This window comes from Rattus norvegicus, chromosome 11 (genome assembly GCF_021556685.1).
Source record: "Rattus norvegicus strain SHRSP/BbbUtx chromosome 11, alternate assembly SHRSP_T2T, whole genome shotgun sequence".
Taxonomy (NCBI): Eukaryota; Metazoa; Chordata; class Mammalia; order Rodentia; family Muridae; genus Rattus; species Rattus norvegicus.
This window is the reverse complement of record NC_141544.1, coordinates 80,794,583-80,813,938: the sequence shown is the minus strand read 5'-3', so window position 1 is coordinate 80,813,938 and position 19,356 is coordinate 80,794,583. Positions and strand designations below refer to the sequence as shown.

General features: G+C 46.8%; 1 protein-coding gene across 2 annotated transcripts in view; it reads left to right on the top strand.

The window, feature by feature from the left end:
- Heg1 (heart development protein with EGF-like domains 1) overlaps nt 1-19,356 on the top strand; it is an 87,655-nt gene that overhangs the window by 51,743 nt on the left and 16,556 nt on the right. For both annotated transcript variants that reach the window (XM_087576949.1, NM_001427854.1), the window contains 5 exon segments: nt 2,211-2,269; nt 2,535-2,695; nt 6,239-6,373; nt 15,556-15,598; nt 16,410-16,447. In XM_087576949.1, the coding sequence (XP_087433075.1) occupies nt 2,211-2,269; nt 2,535-2,695; nt 6,239-6,373; nt 15,556-15,598; nt 16,410-16,447 (436 nt within the window).

Here is a 19,356-nt window from a genome sequence, read left to right as displayed (position 1 = left end):
AGCCCATATGACTGACTTCAGTCCCTAGACCTCTAGAGGCCAAGATGATGTCATATTACCCAGAGTTCCCTCTGTTGTCCACACTAATGTTGAGATCGCATGGCTAATGACAAGGGCTATGCCAGTTACTCTGGCACTATCCAGGTCTCCAAGCTCAACAAAATTTTTCTTGTCAAGCAGGACACTCTGAATAATAGCTTAGACATTGCCTTTCAAGAGCAGAGGCATGGGGTCTCTAGCCAAAAGTAGAGTCATTGTTCCTCCTGGTTATTCTGTAGGTGGATACTTTCTGCTTCCTGGTTATTCTGTAGGTGGATACTTTCTACTTCCTGGTTATTCTGTAGGTGGATACTTTCTGCTTCCTGGTTATTCTGTAGGTGGATACTTTCTACTTCCTGGTTATTCTGTAGGTGGATACTTTCTACTTCCTGGTTATTCTGTAGGTGGATACTTTCTGCTTCCTGGTTATTCTGTAGGTGGATACTTTCTGCTTCCTGGTTATTCTGTAGGTGGATACTTTCTGCTTCCTGGTTATTCTGTAGGTGGATACTTTCTGCTTCCTGGTTATTCTGTAGGTGGATACTTTCTACTTCCTGGTTATTCTGTAGATGGATACTTTCTGCTTCCTGGTTATTCTGTAGGTGGATACTTTCTGCTTCCTGGTTATTCTGTAGATGGATACTTTCTGCTTCCTGGTTATTCTGTAGGTGGATACTTTCTACTTCCTGGTTATTCTGTAGGTGGATACTTTCTGCTTCCTGGTTATTCTGTAGGTGGATACTTTCTGCTTCCTGGTTATTCTGTAGGTGGATACTTTCTGCTTCCTGGTTATTCTGTAGGTGGATACTTTCTGCTTCCTGGTTATTCTGTAGGTGGATACTTTCTGCTTCCTGGTTATTCTGTAGGTGGATACTTTCTGCTTCCTGGTTATTCTGTAGGTGGATACTTTCTGCTTCCTGGTTATTCTGTAGGTGGATACTTTCTGCTTCCTGGTTATTCTGTAGGTGGATACTTTCTGCTTCCTGGTTATTCTGTAGGTGGATACTTTCTGCTTCCTGGTTATTCTGTAGGTGGATACTTTCTGCTTCCTGGTTATTCTGTAGGTGGATACTTTCTGCTTCCTGGTTATTCTGTAGGTGGATGCTTTCTGCTTCCTGGTTATTCTGTAGGTGGTGGATACTTTCTTCTAACATACCCGTAGGGCTTTAGAGCCCTGTGCAAAAGTGTAGTCCTTTGTGTTACACTGGGCTAAGCAATTTGCCTAGCTTGGTTGGTTTGTTTCTTTGTTTGGCCAAGTATCATCATAGGATACACTGGGCCCTGACACACTGGACCCCAACTAACAGTGAAGAATTAAATGCCATCAGAGGAAGCATCAGCATGGGCTTTCTTAAGATGACATTCTGTTTATACCTAGAGATCATAGTAAGTCATTGCTATAGGATACACACACACACACACACACACACACACACACACACACACACACACAGTGTAATATGACATTCAAACCCACAAACCATTTGGCAGTATTCCATACCTGTCTCCATCTTCCCAAATCAGAGGGCTGTGAAGGCAGGTGGATCTACCTGGGATGAGATATTGAGGTCCTCTGCTCCAGAAAAGGGAGTTCGCTGTTAAGGAGGCAGACAGAACGCTTTGTGCTGCTCAGAGGCAAACATGGGGCATGTCGCTCTAATTTGTTCCCAACAAAAGAGCTCTTGACCCCCGTCATGTGATTTCCCACAGAGTCCTTTTGAGGAAGACCTTTGAGTCCGGTCAACTCATTGGAGATTGTGAGGAGCCTGTAGGGCCCATCAGAGCTGGGGGCTGAGCTTTCTCCGCTAACTTGTTCACTAGTCAGAGTCCAAGTAAACAGTGCCTAGGGTTTTCTTTGTTTGTTTGTTTGTTTTGTTTTGTTTTTTGTTTTTTTATGAAACCTTGGGTCTTAGAAGGGATCTTCTCCTTTGAAGATGTTTTGTTTTCAAGGACGCTGTACTAAACATTTCTTGCTGAGATTTCCTGGGGAACAACAGAAAGATATTGTGGGGTACTGGTTGCAGGGAGTGGAGACAAAGGCCACACTGCTTTCGGTAAAGCTGCCTGCTGGTAGCTTGATGGCTACAGAAACTACCTATTTTTATCCTGAAAATAGGAAAATGTTTCTTGGCTCAAGGATTTTTGTCTGACAACCCGGTTCTTCATTTCAGTTGAACGTATGTTTTTCAACATTGCCTGGTTATATCCGAACTACAGTCGGGGCGTCTAGGTGAGAAACAGACTTCCTTTGGTTTATGAACTGGTCTATGGAATGGGGAGTGAGGGAGGAGTGGTGCTGTCCCCAAATGGGTGATCAAAATAAAGCCAGTCTCTGTTTTACAGCTAATATACGGGGTAACCCAAGGCCACAGTCACTGGGCCTTTCTGTTCTCCTATTCTTTCCAAGGAGAATGGCAGTAAAATCTACTTTGCAGACTGCCTGGGACCCACATGCCATTTCAAGTCAGTTAAGACCTTGCTTACTTTGCCCACAGAGAGCCCAGTACAGTGGTCATCTCACTACAAACCACCTTTGTCCTGGCCTCCAATGTGACGCTGTTTGACCTGGCTGACAGGATCCAGAAATACGTCAACTCCTGCAGGTCCTCTGCTGAAGTCTGCCAGCTCTTGGGGTCTCAGAAGCGGGTCTTTCGAGGTAAGGAGAGAGTCTCTAGGGGGGAACCTGCCCTTGCAAGCAGGCATAGACTTAGAGATGGGAGGCATTTGGGGCTCAGGCCCAGGGAAGCTCCTTCACAGAGCCTGTCTTTAGGATGTCTAAGCACAACCCTTCACGACACTCAGATGCACACATCTGCCTGCACATGGCTTTTAGAGCCTCGCTCCTCGACATCCGACTCCGTCTGTTTCTTCTATACAGTGTCAGGGTGAGGGGAAGAAGTTACAGGAGCTGATGGAACAAAAAAGTTGTTACTCCTATTTCCTGGGGAGACACAAAGTGGCATATAGAGTCTGTAAGGTTGACAATGATCCAACAATCTTTATATAGTGATGACTAAGAAAAGACAAAGAACATGCAATATTACCTCTCTTTCGTTTGTCTTCTATCATAAAAGCATGGAATGACTGAGACGGTGCGAGGCAGGATGCTCCCAGGAGTGCATGATGGGACTCTCCCTTCCCTGGTTCTTGTTTGCTCAGAGGCTCTTGCCCTGCGTTAGGGTAAGGTCAGTGAGGAAGGTGATTCAGTACTCGTCTGGAAGACATGCCTGCTATCTTTCAGGGATAGCTTTATAGCTGAGAGAGGAAAACTTGCTGGAATGAGAAGTGTCCCTAGGCATAGCGGGCTTGTCCCTCTTGGTGATCAAAATGTACTCTGGTTAGCTCATTGTACCACTGACTGAGGGCTTAGGCTAAACCTCCTCATCTGGCATCCAGATGTTAGACATAAATTGAAGGTATCAGGTTTTGGTGCCATACCCGCTGGTTGGTCTCGGCCATTCCCGGTGGGTCAGGATGTTGGAACTGCTGGTCCAGAGCTTTCCTTGTGTGAACAAGTGCACTGCAGAGTTCGGGAGCTGACACTTATCTTTTCACCATGAGATAGGCTCTGGGGGCTGGCTACTTAGTTAACTGGGGGGGAAATGGACCAAACATGACAGAGTTGGAGTATCTTGTTTCAAAGTTCATGCCCTGTTCTAGAGTGCTAGAAACGTCAAGGCTCTCTGGTTGTATCTCTGGTTTTGTTTCTCTTGCCAAGGGCTCCAGGGTACCATTTTTCCTCCCATCGAAGTAGGCACTCTTCAGTTTGCTTACCGTTCCTAGACTGCCTTCGGTGTGCTCAGCACTGGACCAGGGTACTTTTCTGTTGCCAGCTCATGCATCTGTGCTTTCCAGATCAAGTTGGCAAGATTATGTGGATTCTCAAGAGCCCGCCCTAGCAGGAGGGCCTGCTCACCCAGCTGCCTTGCCTGGACTGCCCCCATGTGGCTTATAGGAAGACTCTTGTCCCCATAAGGAGGACTGCTTCCTTCCAGTCCCTTGAGCATAAAGACCTCCATGCACATTAGCCGAAATTAGGCTCCCGTCAGTTTTTCCTCCAGACCTTCTCTGGGTTTTGCCAAGGGGTCTGGCTCTAGCTCTTGGTAATGTTTCTGGAGCTAGAGAGGATGCTAGAGCAGCAGTTCCTCTACACCTCTGGGTTTCCAGCGTTTGGGCAGCACCAGGTGCTCTGGACATTGCTCCTGACAAGGAGGGCTTTCTTCCCTCAGCTCAGAGAATGTCCACCTCCCTCCTTTCAGAGTTCTTTAGTCCTCGTGGTCTCCTGGGATTTGGAGACGTTGGAAATCCCCCTTCATTGCCTCAGCCTTGGCTCCTGTGAACGTTCTTTGTCTGTTTTGACGGATGTTATGCCCAGGGAAGACCATGTGAATTACGAGTGCAGAAGATTCACATCCCTGAGAATCGATTTAAGTGAGATTCTGCGTGGTCCTGTTGGGTGGCTTTACGAGACAGGTTCTTTGAGAAGCCCGAGGAAAGCTGCTCCTGGTTGGAGGGGTAGGGCCCGCCCTCCCTGTTCAAACAGAAATCTGGTGGAGGGAGGGAACTGGTTGCTTTGTCATGGGAATGAATATTTGCTAGCAGCCTAGATCGGTGGACAGGATGGAAGGAAAACTTCCAGAAAATACCTAACCAGAGCGGGCCTTTCCCAGCCTAGGATGGTCTGGACACTCTTGCTTGGAGGTGTTTCTCTCTAAGTCTGGTTGACTGGCAAAGCCTTCAAAGAAGTCAGATGTGAGGTCCTAGAGGCCGAGTCCCTCCCTGGTGCCAGCTTTGCAAACTTTGCCTGGTGAGATTTTTCCGTTTAAACGTTTTCCCTTAAATACGAACTTTTTTTTTTTTTAACAATAAACAAAGGAGCCCAGATTTAACACATCAGCTTCCTCTGATAAAGGCAGGAAATCCAGCACTGGGAACTAAAGCTGTGCCCTAACTCACCCCCTGGGAGCAGACAATCTTGTTCTCAGGGCTCTCAAAGGGGCTGGATACCGGGAACTCCACACAGGGGTCCATCAAGCCCTGGGGTCAGCTCCCATCAGCAGAACTTGCCCAGGCGAGGGTTAATTTTGCAGAATGAACAGGAACCTTCCGAAGAGCTTAGGGCCTTTTCTTTGAGGATCCCTACAAAACTGGCACCCACTCTTCATTGTAGAGTGCTCACGCCCTTCCCATCCCCCGCCCCGCTCTCCTCCTGGGTTCAACTTGCTGTTGACCCCAGCAGCAGAAGCACACACCTGCCTTACTCTGCCTTGGACATGTGTAGATAAGTTGCCACTATCCAGTTGGTTTCATAGTTCTGTTCCCTCCGTGCACCCACTGGCGTGGTAAAGTGTACCCTTCGTTACCTTTGCTATATAAAGCCTCAGAGCGGTCAATACTTCTTGATACTAATAAACCGATTCTTTATCAACCCTGAGGTAATGTGCATGAAACAAGCCTTCAAGCTGGGCTCCTTCCTTGTCTGTCTCTGATTCTCCCGGTGCTGGTGTGGTGACTGATTGGGCCAATAGAACCCCACCCCAACCCCGGCATATGCTCACCCACTCACTGGTCACTGGGCTGAAGATCCAGTGCTGAATAAACCTTTTTACCACTGTAGTGGGAAGACAGACAGACAGACAGACAGCTTCCTGCCAACCCTGGGGAATCAGATTACCATTCAAATCTCATTCTATAACACCCCCCCCAAAGGCGACACACTGGGGGCAAAGCAAGCTGCCTTACCACGAGGAGTGGGCCTGGGCCCCTAGGTCACACAGAGCTCGACATGTTTCCACACGTGACTGGTCTGACTGCACTGGTTGGTATGGGTTCAAGCTCTCAACTCCCTAAGAACATGGTCACATTTTCTGGATTTGTTCCAGCTCCCCCTCCTTCCTTACACCCCGTCTTTAATGTGAAGATACAGAATGCATCACGCCGAGGCTGCATTTGTAGGCTGGGCAGCACCCTTTCCTTGCTCAGTTTGGTTTCTCCACAGGGAATTCTTGTGAATATTTATTTACCAGCGGTGACCAGGGAATAAGAGGCAGAGACCGTGCGGGGCCTCTGAAAGGACCGTGGCTCCAAGAAGACTCTGGGAAACTCTCTCCTGAGCCTATTGAAATGGCAAGTTCATGCGTCATAAGGTGTGAAGACGAGGTTTGGTTTGGTCTCACTGCCTTGTTTCTCCACATCCCAGCGGGCAGCTTGTGTAAGCGGAAGAGTCCAGAATGTGACAAAGAGACCTCCATCTGCACTGACCTGGATGGCGTCGCACTGTGTCAATGCAAATCTGGCTACTTTCAGTTCAACAAGATGGATCACTCTTGCCGAGGTAACAATGGGTCACCAGCAGTAGCATGGTGCTTGCCGTGTAGGCGGTTTCTGCTCTGGGCAGGCTCAGTGCATGCCGAGCTGGTGGTCTCTGCCCAGAGTGTGATGCTTCTAAACTGGGAGTAACTGGCTGTCTGTGTCAGGGTTTCTATTCCTGCACAAACATCATGACCAAGAAGCAAGTTGGGGAGGAAAGGGTTTATTCAGCTTACACTTCCACATCGCTGTTCATCACCAAAGGAAGTCAGGACTGGAACTCAGGCAGGTCAGGAAGCAGGAGCTGATGCAGAGGCCATGGAGGGATATTACTACTGGTTTGCTTCCCCCTGGCTTGCTCAGCTTGCTTTCTTATAGAACCCAAGACCACCAGCCCAGGGATGGCTCCACCCACAATAGGCTGGGTCCTCCCCTCTTGATCAGTAGTTGAGAAAATGCCTTACAGCTGGGTCTCATGGAGGCATTTCCTCAAGGGAGGCTCCTTTCTCTGTGATAACTCCAGCTTGTGTCAAGTTGACACACAAAACCGGCCAGTACACAGCTCTTGCTATTTGGCCCTCAGCAGGAATGAATACAGTGTATCCTTGTAAGTATCTCCTGGTGCCTGCTGTCTAGTCCATGCCATTTAAAAGGAAAGAAATTGGAAGCTATCACAAGGTCCCCTTCCCCTCCCTTGCAGTTGGAGGGAAGTTAGGAAAATTAATTCTCTCCCCAAAGCCTTGTCTGTTGCCTGTTTGTTACTAAAGGTAGAAATACAGGTGCTGAGCTGGGCCTGGGTCTTTCGGGGTCCACTGTGGCTCAGTAGTGAGTGTACTCACCAATGCCGAGGACACCCGGCTCAGAGCCACATTCTGCCTCACTAATCAGGTGTCATCTTGAGCAAGCACTTCTCTTCTCTAAACCTCAGTTTCCTCTTCTCTGAAATGAGTGTGGTCTTTGAAATGAGTGTGGTGACACTTCATCTGATGCCCCAAGAAGGACAGAAAGCTGTGACTCAAGCTGGGCTTTGTAACCCACAGAGACTTGCTTTGGGGTTTTGTTTTGTTTTGTTTATTTTTTAAAGATTTATTTATTTACTGTGTATACAGCATTCTGCCTATACGTATGCCTGCACACCAGAGGAGGGCACCAGATCTCATCACAGATGGTTGTGAGCCACCATGTGGTTACTGGGAATTGAACTCAGGACTTCTGGAAGAGCAGTCAGTGCTCTTAACCTCTGAGCCATCTCTCCAGTCCTGGGGACTTGATTTGTATTTATCTAGGTTGTTGATAGCTTGATGGGTTATTGTTTTAAAGATTGCTTGTTATGTTGGAGAGTAGAAATCTAATTCTGCCAGCCTTTTAGAAGAAGCCAGAATTCATTCCATTTGAGACAGAGACCACACCACACTCCAAAAAAGCTCGCCCTAAAATCAGTTTGCTTCAGATCCTGAGTGCTGTGTCCCCCGGCTTCCAAGACTACTACAGTCTGTGATGGTCAGGAAGGGCGGTATTATAGAGGCTCCCTTTTCACACAGCATGGTCTCCAGTTGTCCTGTGAAGGGCAAAGACTTCCCGATTAGTCAACACCTCGCTGGTGATAGATGTCCTGAGATCCAGGTGAACAATCCACACGAGGACAAGGTGACATGCCACTTCAGTCAGGACTTCCCCTCTGAGGATTGGTTTCATCAAAAGAATGTAAAACTATGTCTGGGGGCAGCACTTTCATCCCGCACCTTAGACCCGCTGACAGTATTATGTTTTGATACAAAGTTCTTTAGAGGCGGGAGTTGTCAGCCCTCCGCCTGGGGCCTGCAATAGGTTTGGGAGAACACCAGCTTTCGGAATTGGACTTCCGGCCTGGCATGATTGGTCCCCAGCATCCCATCCCCATGACAGACTGGCTTTCCCTCAAAAGAAATAAATGTCCCTAGCTCCTTCTTCCCAGCTTTCCTGCCCTTCTTAAGACTGGAGCCCAGGAGAGATGGCTCAGCGGTTAAGAGCACTGACTGCTCTTCCAGAGGTCCTGAGTTCAATTCTCAGCAACCACATGGTGGCTCACAACCATCTGTAATGAGATGTGATGCCCTCTTCTGGTGTGTCTGAAGACAGCGACAGTGTACTCATATACAAGAAATAAATAAATCTTTAAAAAAGACTGGAGCCCAGCTGTATGTAGGAAAATAAGAGCGCTGAAGTCCGTGTGTGTTGTGATGTTGTGCTGTGCGCCATGGTGCCTGTGACACGGGTGAGCAGGACAGTGGGCAGGCAGAGGAGCTGGCCTCAGAAATAGTCCTTCAAGGATGGCCTTGCCTGCACCCTTGCTCCTGACTGGTTTGGGCCGCTTCTTTCTACTTCCAAGTCAGCAATGTCCTAACCATCCCTTACAGGCAAGCGTTAGTGATAGAGTAGCCAGAGGTTACCTTGGCTAAGCCTCAGTTCTCCATCTTCCTGGTACTCTGACCCTTTAACACAGTTCCTCACGCTGCGGTGACCCCCGACCATAACGTTATTTTCGTTTGCACTTCCTAACTGTAATTTTGCTACTGTTACGAATTGTGAATGTTTTCCGATGGTCTCAGGCAGCCCCTGTGAAGGGTTATTTGACCACAGGTTGAGAACTACCGCTCTATGAGAAGGAAATCTCCTTTGATTTTATATGTAACTTTGAAAGTATGGCAGAAACAGTATAGAGCCGTCTTGTAGGTGATAGTAAGAGGCATCTGTGTATATGTGTGAGTACCATATAAAAGCTTGCACTCTATAATTGCAGAAATTTAGAGGAAAAAGTGCACATTTTGCTCCTCTGTTTACACAGAGATTTGGCCAAATTGGAGATGACTGGAGGGGAGAGGGGAGAAATGGTCTTCCCTTCTAACCCAAGCTCGCCTAGAATTCAGTATATAGCTCAGCTAGCCACAAGATCATGAGCCTCCTGTCTCAGCTTCCCAAAAGATTGCAAGCATATGTCACTCCAGTCCTTTCCAGGTTATCATTTTCAGGATGTGTGCTTTAAGTGACACAGGTGCCACCAACCTTATGCTTACCAGGACATGACCAAGCAGCAGCACAGGGGGGCCCTGACTAACCTTGGGTCTTGCACTGAGGCTGTATGAAGTGCTTTCTCAGCGTTGGTCATGGCCAGCGATCCTCTGAAGATTGGATTCAGGAGGTGTGAGGACTCTAGCCCTGTCCGATGGGTTAGCAGTGACATCTTCTGGCCATTCGTGCTGGAGCACAGACATACTGAAAATTAAAATGTGTGTCCTTTCTGTATCTCCTAGCTTCCTCCCACCACACAAGCCTCAATTCTAGCAACCTTGTTGTACCCTCTGACCAGGTTGAGATTAGCATTTTTAAAGGTTTGGGGGGGGGGGGAGTAGGGGGTGAGCGAGATACAGGTAAGGGTTGTTTTGTTTTTTAAAATTGGGTCTCGCTATGTAGTCCTGGTTGACCTTGATCAGAGATCTCCCTGCCTCTCCGCCCTCTTAGCACTGGGGTTAAAGGCATGCACCATCACACGTGGCAAAATTTTTATTTTAATTGTGTTTGTGGGTCTAAGTGTTATGTGCTTGCACGTACCCTAGAAGACCGGAAGAGGGCGCCATATCCTACAAAGTGGGAGTTACAGGCGCCAGGGAGCGGAACTCTTGTTTCCTGGCCTAGCAGTGAGTGCTCTCAATCATTGAACCTTCTCTGCAGCTGGGGTCCTAGCAGGCTGCACCTTGTCAGATGGCCAGTGCCTTAAGACCCAACACTGTGTGTAGGAAGGGCCCGAGTGTCTAATGAAGTGGCTATAGCACAACAGATACAACTTGAGACAATCAGTGTCCTGCAAAGGAGTTACTAAATGTTACTTAGTATCCTGCAAAGGCGTTACTAAATGTTACTTAGTATCCTGCAAAGGAGTTACTAAATGTTACTTAGTATCCTGCAAAGGAGTTACTAAGACTCCACTGTGTACTTTAAGCTCGGTTTTGCTTTTTCATATATGCAAATTCTTTCCCCATTCGTTCTGTCTCCAGTGCTCGGGGTCAGAGTCCCTCTGTGATAAGGAACTGGAAGTGCCTTTACCAGCAGAATTTTCCCTTAGAGTCCCAGGAGCACCAGGCACTCAAATCTTTGATAAGTGATGGATACACCTGGGGGAAAAAAAAAGGCAGTCAAGCCAGGCAGTGGTGGCAATGCCTTTAATCCCAGTACTCCAGAGGCAAAGGCAGTTGAATCTCTGAGTTTGAGACCAGTCTGGTCTACAGAGAGATTTCTAGGACAGCCAGGGCTACACAGAGAAACCCTGTCTTAAAAAGACAAAATAGATAGATAGATAGATAGATAGATAGATAGATAGATAGATAGATAGATAGATAGATAGAAAGAAACTTTTTACATATATTTATTTGGTTGTTTGTGTGAGTGCATACATGTGACTGGAGGACAACGTAATAGAGTTGCTTCTCTTTCTACCTTGTAGGTCCTGAGGATTGAACTCAGGTCATCGGGGCATGGAGACAAATGCCTTTACCCACTGAGTCACTCAACAGCTTGCATTCTTTTGATTAGAAAAATGTCATTACATCAGAGGGGTCAAGATTCTTTTGATGGAAATAGCCTGAGCCACCAGCTGGAGATCATAGGCAGGTCAACAGATGGACCTGTGCGTGTTACCCAACAGATGGTTGGGTAATAGCCAGGAGTGAAGAGTTCCCCACTCAGCAGAGGTTAGGTAGGTAGACTGACGTAAACGTGATTTCAGGAAAAAGTGTTCAGAATTGAATAGATAGGTGATGTCAGCCTGCCTCAGTGCTAAGATGGGGCAGAGGTGAGCAGTCCTGTGGAGCACCCCACCGTGTGAGCACCCCCCATGGAGCACCCCTGTAGTCTGAGCTAGAAGTCATCCCTCAGCAGCTTCCCTCACTCCACAGCCCCAATGAAGCATGACTCAGACGCTCTCAGTAGGAGGGGGACCATGAGCCAGGGCATGAAGCTTTCTACTCAGGCCAGGAAAAAGCAGGGGCGCTGCTTTTTCAGTAGAGGAGGCTCTGCCTTCCTAAGGCAGAGAACTCGGGGTGCCAAAGATTAGGGGGTTCAGCCTTACATTTTCTCAAAACAGGATATGGTTACACTTTATCTTGTCAAATAAGAGGATTTGAAACACCTACTGAAAATTCCTATCATGAGCTGGGCAGTGGTGGTGCACACCTTTATCCCAGCGCTCAGGAGGCAGAAAGAGTTTGAAGACAGCCTGGTTTGCAGAGTGAGTTCCAGGACAGCCAGGGCTACACAGAAAACTGTCTAAAATTTTTTTTAAAAAAAGACAAACAGAAACAGAGAGAAAGAAGGAAGGAAGGAAGGAAAGGAAGGAAGGAAGAAAACTCAAGTAAAGAAACAAGTTTTTTAAATATTAAAAGGGGGCCAGCAGGATGGCTTGGTGGGTAGGGATGTGTGGCCTGATGACCTCAGCTCAATTCCCACTTCCCGTGAGGTGGCAGAAAGAACTGACTTCGGAGGATTACTTCTGACCTCCACGTGCTCCATGCACACACCTGCACACACCCACCCACATACGTACGTAAAAATGAAATAAACAAATGAGAATTTGAAAATGTACTGACCGGGCAGGGAGAATGCAATGAACAAGTTATTTACAAAAGAAGCACAAATGGCAGTGACTTTTTAAAAAAGTGTTCAGCCTCCCTAGTCATCAGGGAAATGCAAATTAAAACTACTTTGAGAGAGCACCTCACCCCAGTCAGGATGGCTGTCATCAACTAATCTGACAACAAATGCTAGAGGATGTGGGAAAGGAAGCCCTGAGGGGGTGCTGCTGGGGGGGAGGATGGGTGCACATCAATACATCAGTATGGAAATCAGTTTAGAGGTTCCTTAGGAGATTAAAAATAGGACTGCACGAGTCAGCTGTTTCATTCCTGATATCTCCGTGGAGCAGCCCATGCCTTACCGCACAGATGTTCACACGCCCATATTTATTGTTGCTCCATTTACGATAACAAGGAAACAAAACTGACCTAGATGTGCACCAACAGGTAAATGGATAATGAAAATGAAATGGAATATTACTCAGCTGTAAAAATGGTGATATGATGTTTTCAGGAAATTCGTAAGTGAAATGCTCGCCACATCAGATGGAATTAGAAGGTATATTATATTCCGATATATTAGAAGGTAAAAAGCAAGATCACCACAATTAAGAAAGAAACAAAGCCAAACGGAGTGTCCCCCCTTATATTCAGGTCCTGACCTGGGACGCATACATATGCACTCAGTGTCAGTGGGGCTGTGGTATGACATTTAGAAAGGAGACCGAGTAAGAATGACACCAAGTAAGGAGGGTCACAATAAAGGCGAAAGGATGTGGGCCATGAAAGAGAATTTTTCTAGTTTCAATTATGTTGAACTTTGCTTTGGTGTGGCGGATAAGTACGTGGCTGATAGTTAAAGTGTAAAACCCTAAGTGAGGCTCTACGGTTTCAGCCTAGAAGTTCTAACTGCATTGACATTTATAGAAACATATAAAATTTCCATCAGATCAAGGGTGTATTTCAAGGGGGAGCCGAGCGAGTGATGTTTTTGTTTGTAATTTCATTGCGATGAAGTGATTTTCTTTTTTCGAGATAGGGTCTTACTTTACTGTGTAGCTCTGGCTGGCCTGGAACTCAATATACAGACCGGGCTGCCCTCAAACTGGCAAAGATCTGTCTGTTTCTGCCTCTATAAACAGCTGGGATTAAAAGCATGTACCGCCACACTCTGATACGTCATTATAAAAAAAAAAAAATCAAAGATTTGACTGGTTAGGTGTGGCATCGTGGGAGAAAGGGGGTGGGGGAACAGACATAGTCTCAAGTACCTGGGACCTCAGCCTTGGGGCACTGAAGCAGGAGAATTGTGAGTTCCAAGCCAGCAAATGCTCATATTTAAGAGGTAAATTGGATTAAGAGAAAACCTGCTACTTTGTTGAGACTGGAGGGACAGTATTTGGTAGAAAGCTAAATGCTGTATTTGCCCAGAAAGGCCATGCATTTACATGCAAGGTCTAAGATCAGAGACTAACCAGAAAGATCATGACTTTGAAAGGAGACAGAGCCCATGCCGTCCAGAAAGCACACTAGTGTGGGCCAGGAGACTCCCTGTCTTTTTAGGTGTTGAGGTCCACAAGTTTCTCTGGGCATGCTCACTAAGAGGTTACTATGGTGTTGTACAGTGCGGTCCCGTCATCCTGCAATAGGTGCCATAAGGATTTCTTGTGGCTGCTGCCTGCAGTCTGCAGCCTCATCTACAGACAGTTCTGGGAAGCCAGGGCTACACTGAGAAACCCTGTCTTGAAAAACCAAACCAAAATCATGGAAGTTCATAGCTAAGTGGCGGTGGCACAGAGGCAGGGGCATCTCTGAGTCTGAGGCCAGCCTGGTCTACAGAGTGCGTTCCAAGACAGCCAGGGCTACACAGGTACCTGAGGCTCAGGCAAGGTGACCCTGCGTGCACGTCGTGCATCCACAGAGCTTTAAGATCTGCGAGGAGATCAATTCCAGGTTATTTGGAACAGTGTTTTTCAAAGTGTATTCCACAAAACCCTGTTGCAGTTAATAGCTGATGTACACGACTAGAATAGTTACTAGAAGTGCTCAGTTTCTGGCTTTGAAAACTTAAATGAATAGGAAGAACAACAATATCAACCAACCAACCCCCACCAGAGCTCCCAGGGACTAAACCACCAACCAGTGAGTATACCTGGAGGGACCCATGGCTCCAGCTGCCTATGTAGCAGAGGATGGCATTGTCCAGCATCAATGGGGGAAAAGCCCTTGGTCGTGTGAAGGCTTGTCTCCACACTATAGGGGAATGCCAGGGTATTGAGACTGGAGTGGGTGGGTGGGTGGGAGTGGGAACATCCTCATAGAAGAAGGGAGAGGGCTGTGGGGGGGGGGAAGGGATAACATTTGAATGTAAATACATAAAATATCCAAGAAAAATAAAATTATTTAAAAAAAACTTGAATGAAGAAAATATTAAACATGTTTACATAGATAATACAATTATGCACAAATTCTTGGCAGGACACAGGACGTCTAAGAGACCTCCTGTCCCTCCTACCTGCAGGGTGTCTACCTGCGATCCCATCCCTAGCCCACATCTGCCCTTACCTCTCTCAGTTCTCCCTACTCTGTCTCTACCACCTGCTCCCTATGGGCAGCTTTACGTCCTGTGCCTTTTGTTTCCTTTTCCTTTTCGGTCTGATCTCTTAAAAGATGTGTATCAGGCATTAATCAAAGGAATCAAGGAATTTGCGTACAGGGGCATCTTTCATTGTCTGCTTTCACCAGTGCATGGGTTAGCATTCCTGCTACCTGGTTGGGTTATTGTAATATCGAAAGTGCCCTGTGATCAGACAGACTCGAGAACTGCTGATCCAAGAGCAGAGCTGGACCTTACCCTGTGCAGTAACTCAGCTAATGTTCTTGGCAAGAAAAGTAGGGCAAGGGGTTGGGGGTTTAGCTCAGTGGTAGAGCGCTTGCCTAGGAAGCGCAAGGCCCTGGGTTCAGTCCCCAGCTCCGAAAAAAAGAACCAAAAAAAAAAAAAAAAGAAAAAAGAAAAAAGAAAAGTAGGGCACATCTAGATCTGACTAGAATTGCTGGGACAGATAACAGGGCAAGCATTCACTTATGAAAACCTGGACATCACCAGGACTGAGTTTCCGAAGGGTAGCACCCATAACATGTCTACCTCCTGATGGAAGGTAGGGCCAGGTCACAGCGATTGATAATCAGCAACACAAAAAGAAGTATGTCCACGTGGGTAAAGATTTGCCTGTGCTATAACAGAAGGCTACTCCATGGGTGACAGTCTTCATCTCTAGAGGACATACTGAAAGAATTGTACTTGCTGAACAATAATTACAAAGGGAGACACTGCCTAGTGACCGCTAGACCAGACCGTGGGAGCCACTTTTATGCCTTCTCTTATATCCATCTCCTCAAGAAACCACTGAAGTTCCTGTTTTCCTCAAGGCGCGATGGGGTCGAGAAAAGTTTCTTGATCTTGATAACAGTGTTCAAGTCGGAATTATAATTTTAAAATTCTCTGCCTCTAGAATATTCCCATGGACTCTTGGGCGGCTGGTGTTTAATTAACTGATTTCTGGTCACGTTAACCCTCATAGATTTTTTTCCTTTTCTCTTTCAGCCTGTGAAGATGGATATAGGCTTGAAAATGAAACCTGTATGAGGTAGGCTCTCTAGTCCCTTCTTCTGATGAAGTTGTTACAAATGTACGTTTGTGTGTTTGTTTGTTAAACTAGCCTAGGACTGGAGAGATGGCTCAGTGGTTAAGGGCACCGAGTGCACTTCCGGAGGTCCTGTGTTCAATTCCCAGCAACCACATGGTGGCTCACAGCCATCCGTAATGGGATCCAACACCCTTTTCTGGTGTGTCTGAAGACAGTGACAGTGTATTCACATATATTAAATAAATAGGGGCTGGGGATTTAGCTCAGTGGTAGAGCGCTTACCTAGGAAGCGCAAGGCCCTGGGTTCGGTCCCCAGCTCCGAAAAAAAGAACCAAAATAAATAAATAAATAAATAAATAAATAAATAAATAAATAAATAAATCTTTTAAAAAAATATTTGGGATTTGACAATATTTCAGATGTTGGGGTCTTCAGGAATGTTTAGTCTGTAACAAATAGCTTATTGGTAATCAATGATATAGAATGAAGTATGATTATTTAAAAAAACAAAACAACAACTACCCAGCAGTGTTAGCACACACCTATAATCTGAGCACTGAGAAGGCATAGGCAGGCGGATCTCTGAATTCCAGGCCGGCCAGGTCTACAGGATGAGTTCTGGAACAGCCAAGGATACACAGAGACCCTGTTTTGAAAATGCCTCCCTCTCCCTCCAAAAAAAGAAAAAGAAAAAAAGACAAGAGTATCCTAATAAAGAACTTATCCTAAGTAAAGATATTTCTCAGGTACATTGCTTCGTTACAGATTTTGTGATTTGAGACTGTCTTCTCTTGTCTCTCTTGACTTACAGTTGCCCATTCGGCCTCGGTGGTCTCAACTGTGGAAACCGTAAGTATCTCTAAGGAGGGAATAGTGACTGGGCGGGGCCAGGCCTGCTGGCAGGCTCCTCCCCGCTCCACTGTGCACTTAAGTCCGGTGCTAGGTGTGTGTGAAGTGAGCCACTGGGCAGGAGAGATGCTGAGGCTGCAGTGGGTAACTAATAGGGAGCTATCCATCATGGCACGGGGGAGTTATCTGAGCCACCGAGACTGCAATGAGCAAGAGAGCCTAAGCGTTAGAGACAGAAGACTTCCGGTGCAGTGCCAGCCAGGCTCAAGGACCAGCCTCAGAACAGGAGCATGCGCGGTCCAAGCCCAGCCAGGCGCTAATAGTGCGGCAAGCATGGTGTCTCAGTCTCATCCAGTCCTCTCTGAGGAGCAGTTTGAGGAGTTTAGATTTGCTTGCATGGGTGTTCTTTTTATCCTCAGATGCTTTTGAGGTGGAAATTACCTTCAAAGTTATGAAACGAAATTTGTGATACAGCATATGGGAGAGTCTTGTATGAATAGTAGGAATCAAGACAGTTCTGGGATTGCTTTGTTTTGTGCAGGTAAATGTGTGAATGATAATTATCTAAGGTTGGAGGTAGACGTGGTTTTATTTCCTGTGTGTTATATATTGCCCACCGCCCCCTACCCCTGTTGCTATTCTCTACTTGTATGCTCCAACCCCGTTATATGTCTTCAGGATACCATCTTTCTCCCCTACCTACCTTTGTTCTTCCTGCTTTCTGTCTGTCTGTCTGTCTGTCTGTCTGTCTGTCTGTCTCTGTCTCTCTCTGTGTGTGTCTCTCTGTGTCTCTGTCTCTGTCTCTCTCTCTCTGTCTCTCTCTCTCTCTTAGAAAAAGTCTCTCTATGTAGCACTGGCTAGTTAGCCTGAAACCCACTGTATAGACCAGGCTAGCTTTGAACTTTAAGAGCTTCACCTGCCTCTGCCTCTGCCTCTGCCTCTGCCTCTGCCTCTGCCTCTGCCTCTGCCTCTGCCTCTGCCTCCTCTGCCTCTGCCTCTGCCTCTGCCTCTGCCTCTGCCTCTGCCTCTGCCTCTGCCTCTGCCTCTGCCTCTGCCTCTGCCTCTGCCTCTGCCTCTGCCTCTGCCTCTGCCTCTGCCTCTGCCTCTGCCTCTGCCTCTGCCTCCTGAGGGCTGGATTCCAGAACTTTCTACCTTTATGTTCACAGGAATAGCTATCATTCTAGAAGATGAAATTCATGCATGGATTCACGTCCTGGGTTGTGCGCCATTGATGTTTTATTGTTCGGAAGTTTTTGTTTGTTTGTTTGTTTGTTTGTTGGGTCTTTAGGGTTGTTGTTGTTGTTGTTGTTGACTGGTTTTTGTTTTTGTTTTTGGCTATGGACGGTCATTGCCACTCTCTGTCTTGGAAATACACACCCTGCATCTATTTATTCTCTTATGGTAAGAAAAGAGTCAGGTCAACCCCATTGTTTGTGGGGTCTATGAGGGACCACTTTTCCCTCCCCATTTATCCAAGCGACCACCACTATGTCCAGCAGAGGGCAGACACCCCTGTCTGGACTGTTGTCGGGCCCCAGCCCACTTCAGGAATGAAGCTGGCGGTTTGTCATTAAACCGGGGTGACTTCGAGCTACACCAAGTTAGTATTACAAAACACTTCATGGCGGCTGATAAAAATGTTATGACTTGTGATAACATGTGCAGGACACTGCTGTGTGTGCTTCAGCAACACACACTGAGACACGTTTGTCACCTGGTTCCTTATCTGAGGTCTGGGCCCAGCCGAGTTGGGGGGAACACCTGAATCTCTCCCCACTGGTGACAGAAGCACCTGATGAGTGCTTTGTGCCACCTAGCTAGCCTCAAACTCAACAACTCTCCTCCCTCCACCTCTTGAGCCCTGGGTTACAAGTCTGCTCTTCCAAGCCCAGCCTATCATGCTGGCTTGTCCACAGTCGGGAAATGTCTGGATAGATTTCTCCACACATGCTGTTCTCAGGCCCAGTGAGATCAATAAGCCAACCTTTTCCAGACACTGCATGACCTTGAGATTCTCTCCTTTCTACATTCCTGGCTGTCGTCCAATTCTAGCATATTCTAGGCACTAGAATAATCTGTGTCCTGCCTTTTAAGTGTTTTGCTAGCTTTCTAGTTCTGCCCAGGCTCCACACCTTGCTTCTTGTGAAGGATATTTTCTTGTGGAAAATATCCTTCAAAAGGGTAGGATATGAGTTTCTTAAGGCTTTAGTTTTCAAGGACATTCAGGTCACCCATACCCAAGGCTTGGGACTCCAATTGGCTTATCCCTTTTCCCTTCTTATGGATCATTTGTCTTTGTTCGTACCCCATATTCCAACATTGTGAATTCTTATCCCCTTATCCAGAATTGTTTTCTATCCAGACCTGTCCTTTGCTCGCTGCTGCCCCCTCCCCCTTTGCTGCCTCCTCCCTCTCTGCTGCCCCCTCCCCCTCTGTTGCCCCCTCCCCCTCTGCTGCCCCTTCCCCCTCTGCTGCCCCCTCCCCCTTTGCTGTCTGTTGCTTGAATTTTATGTTGGTTCCTCTGCACAGGTGTGTATTGTCACCCCTGCTGCTTTGAGTTGTTTTAACTTTTTCCCATCTCACGCATGTGTATATATGCGTCTAGCAGGTATGTATGTGTATATGTGTGTATGTGTGCATATGTATGTGTGTATGTGTGCATATGTATGTGTGTATGTGCTTATTTATTGAATTGGGATCTAACCTATCTCCCATACTAGCCTAAAACCTACTTTGTCACCTAAGATGACCACAAACTCATAATCCTCCTGCCTCAGCCCTCAAAGTCCTAGGGTTATAGTCATGCACTACCATGTTGGCCACCTTTTTCTCATTTTCAAATTAGTCATTCTTTGTCATGGCATAGAACTATGTAGAATCAATTACAGTAGAGGTGTAAGGGGAGTCTG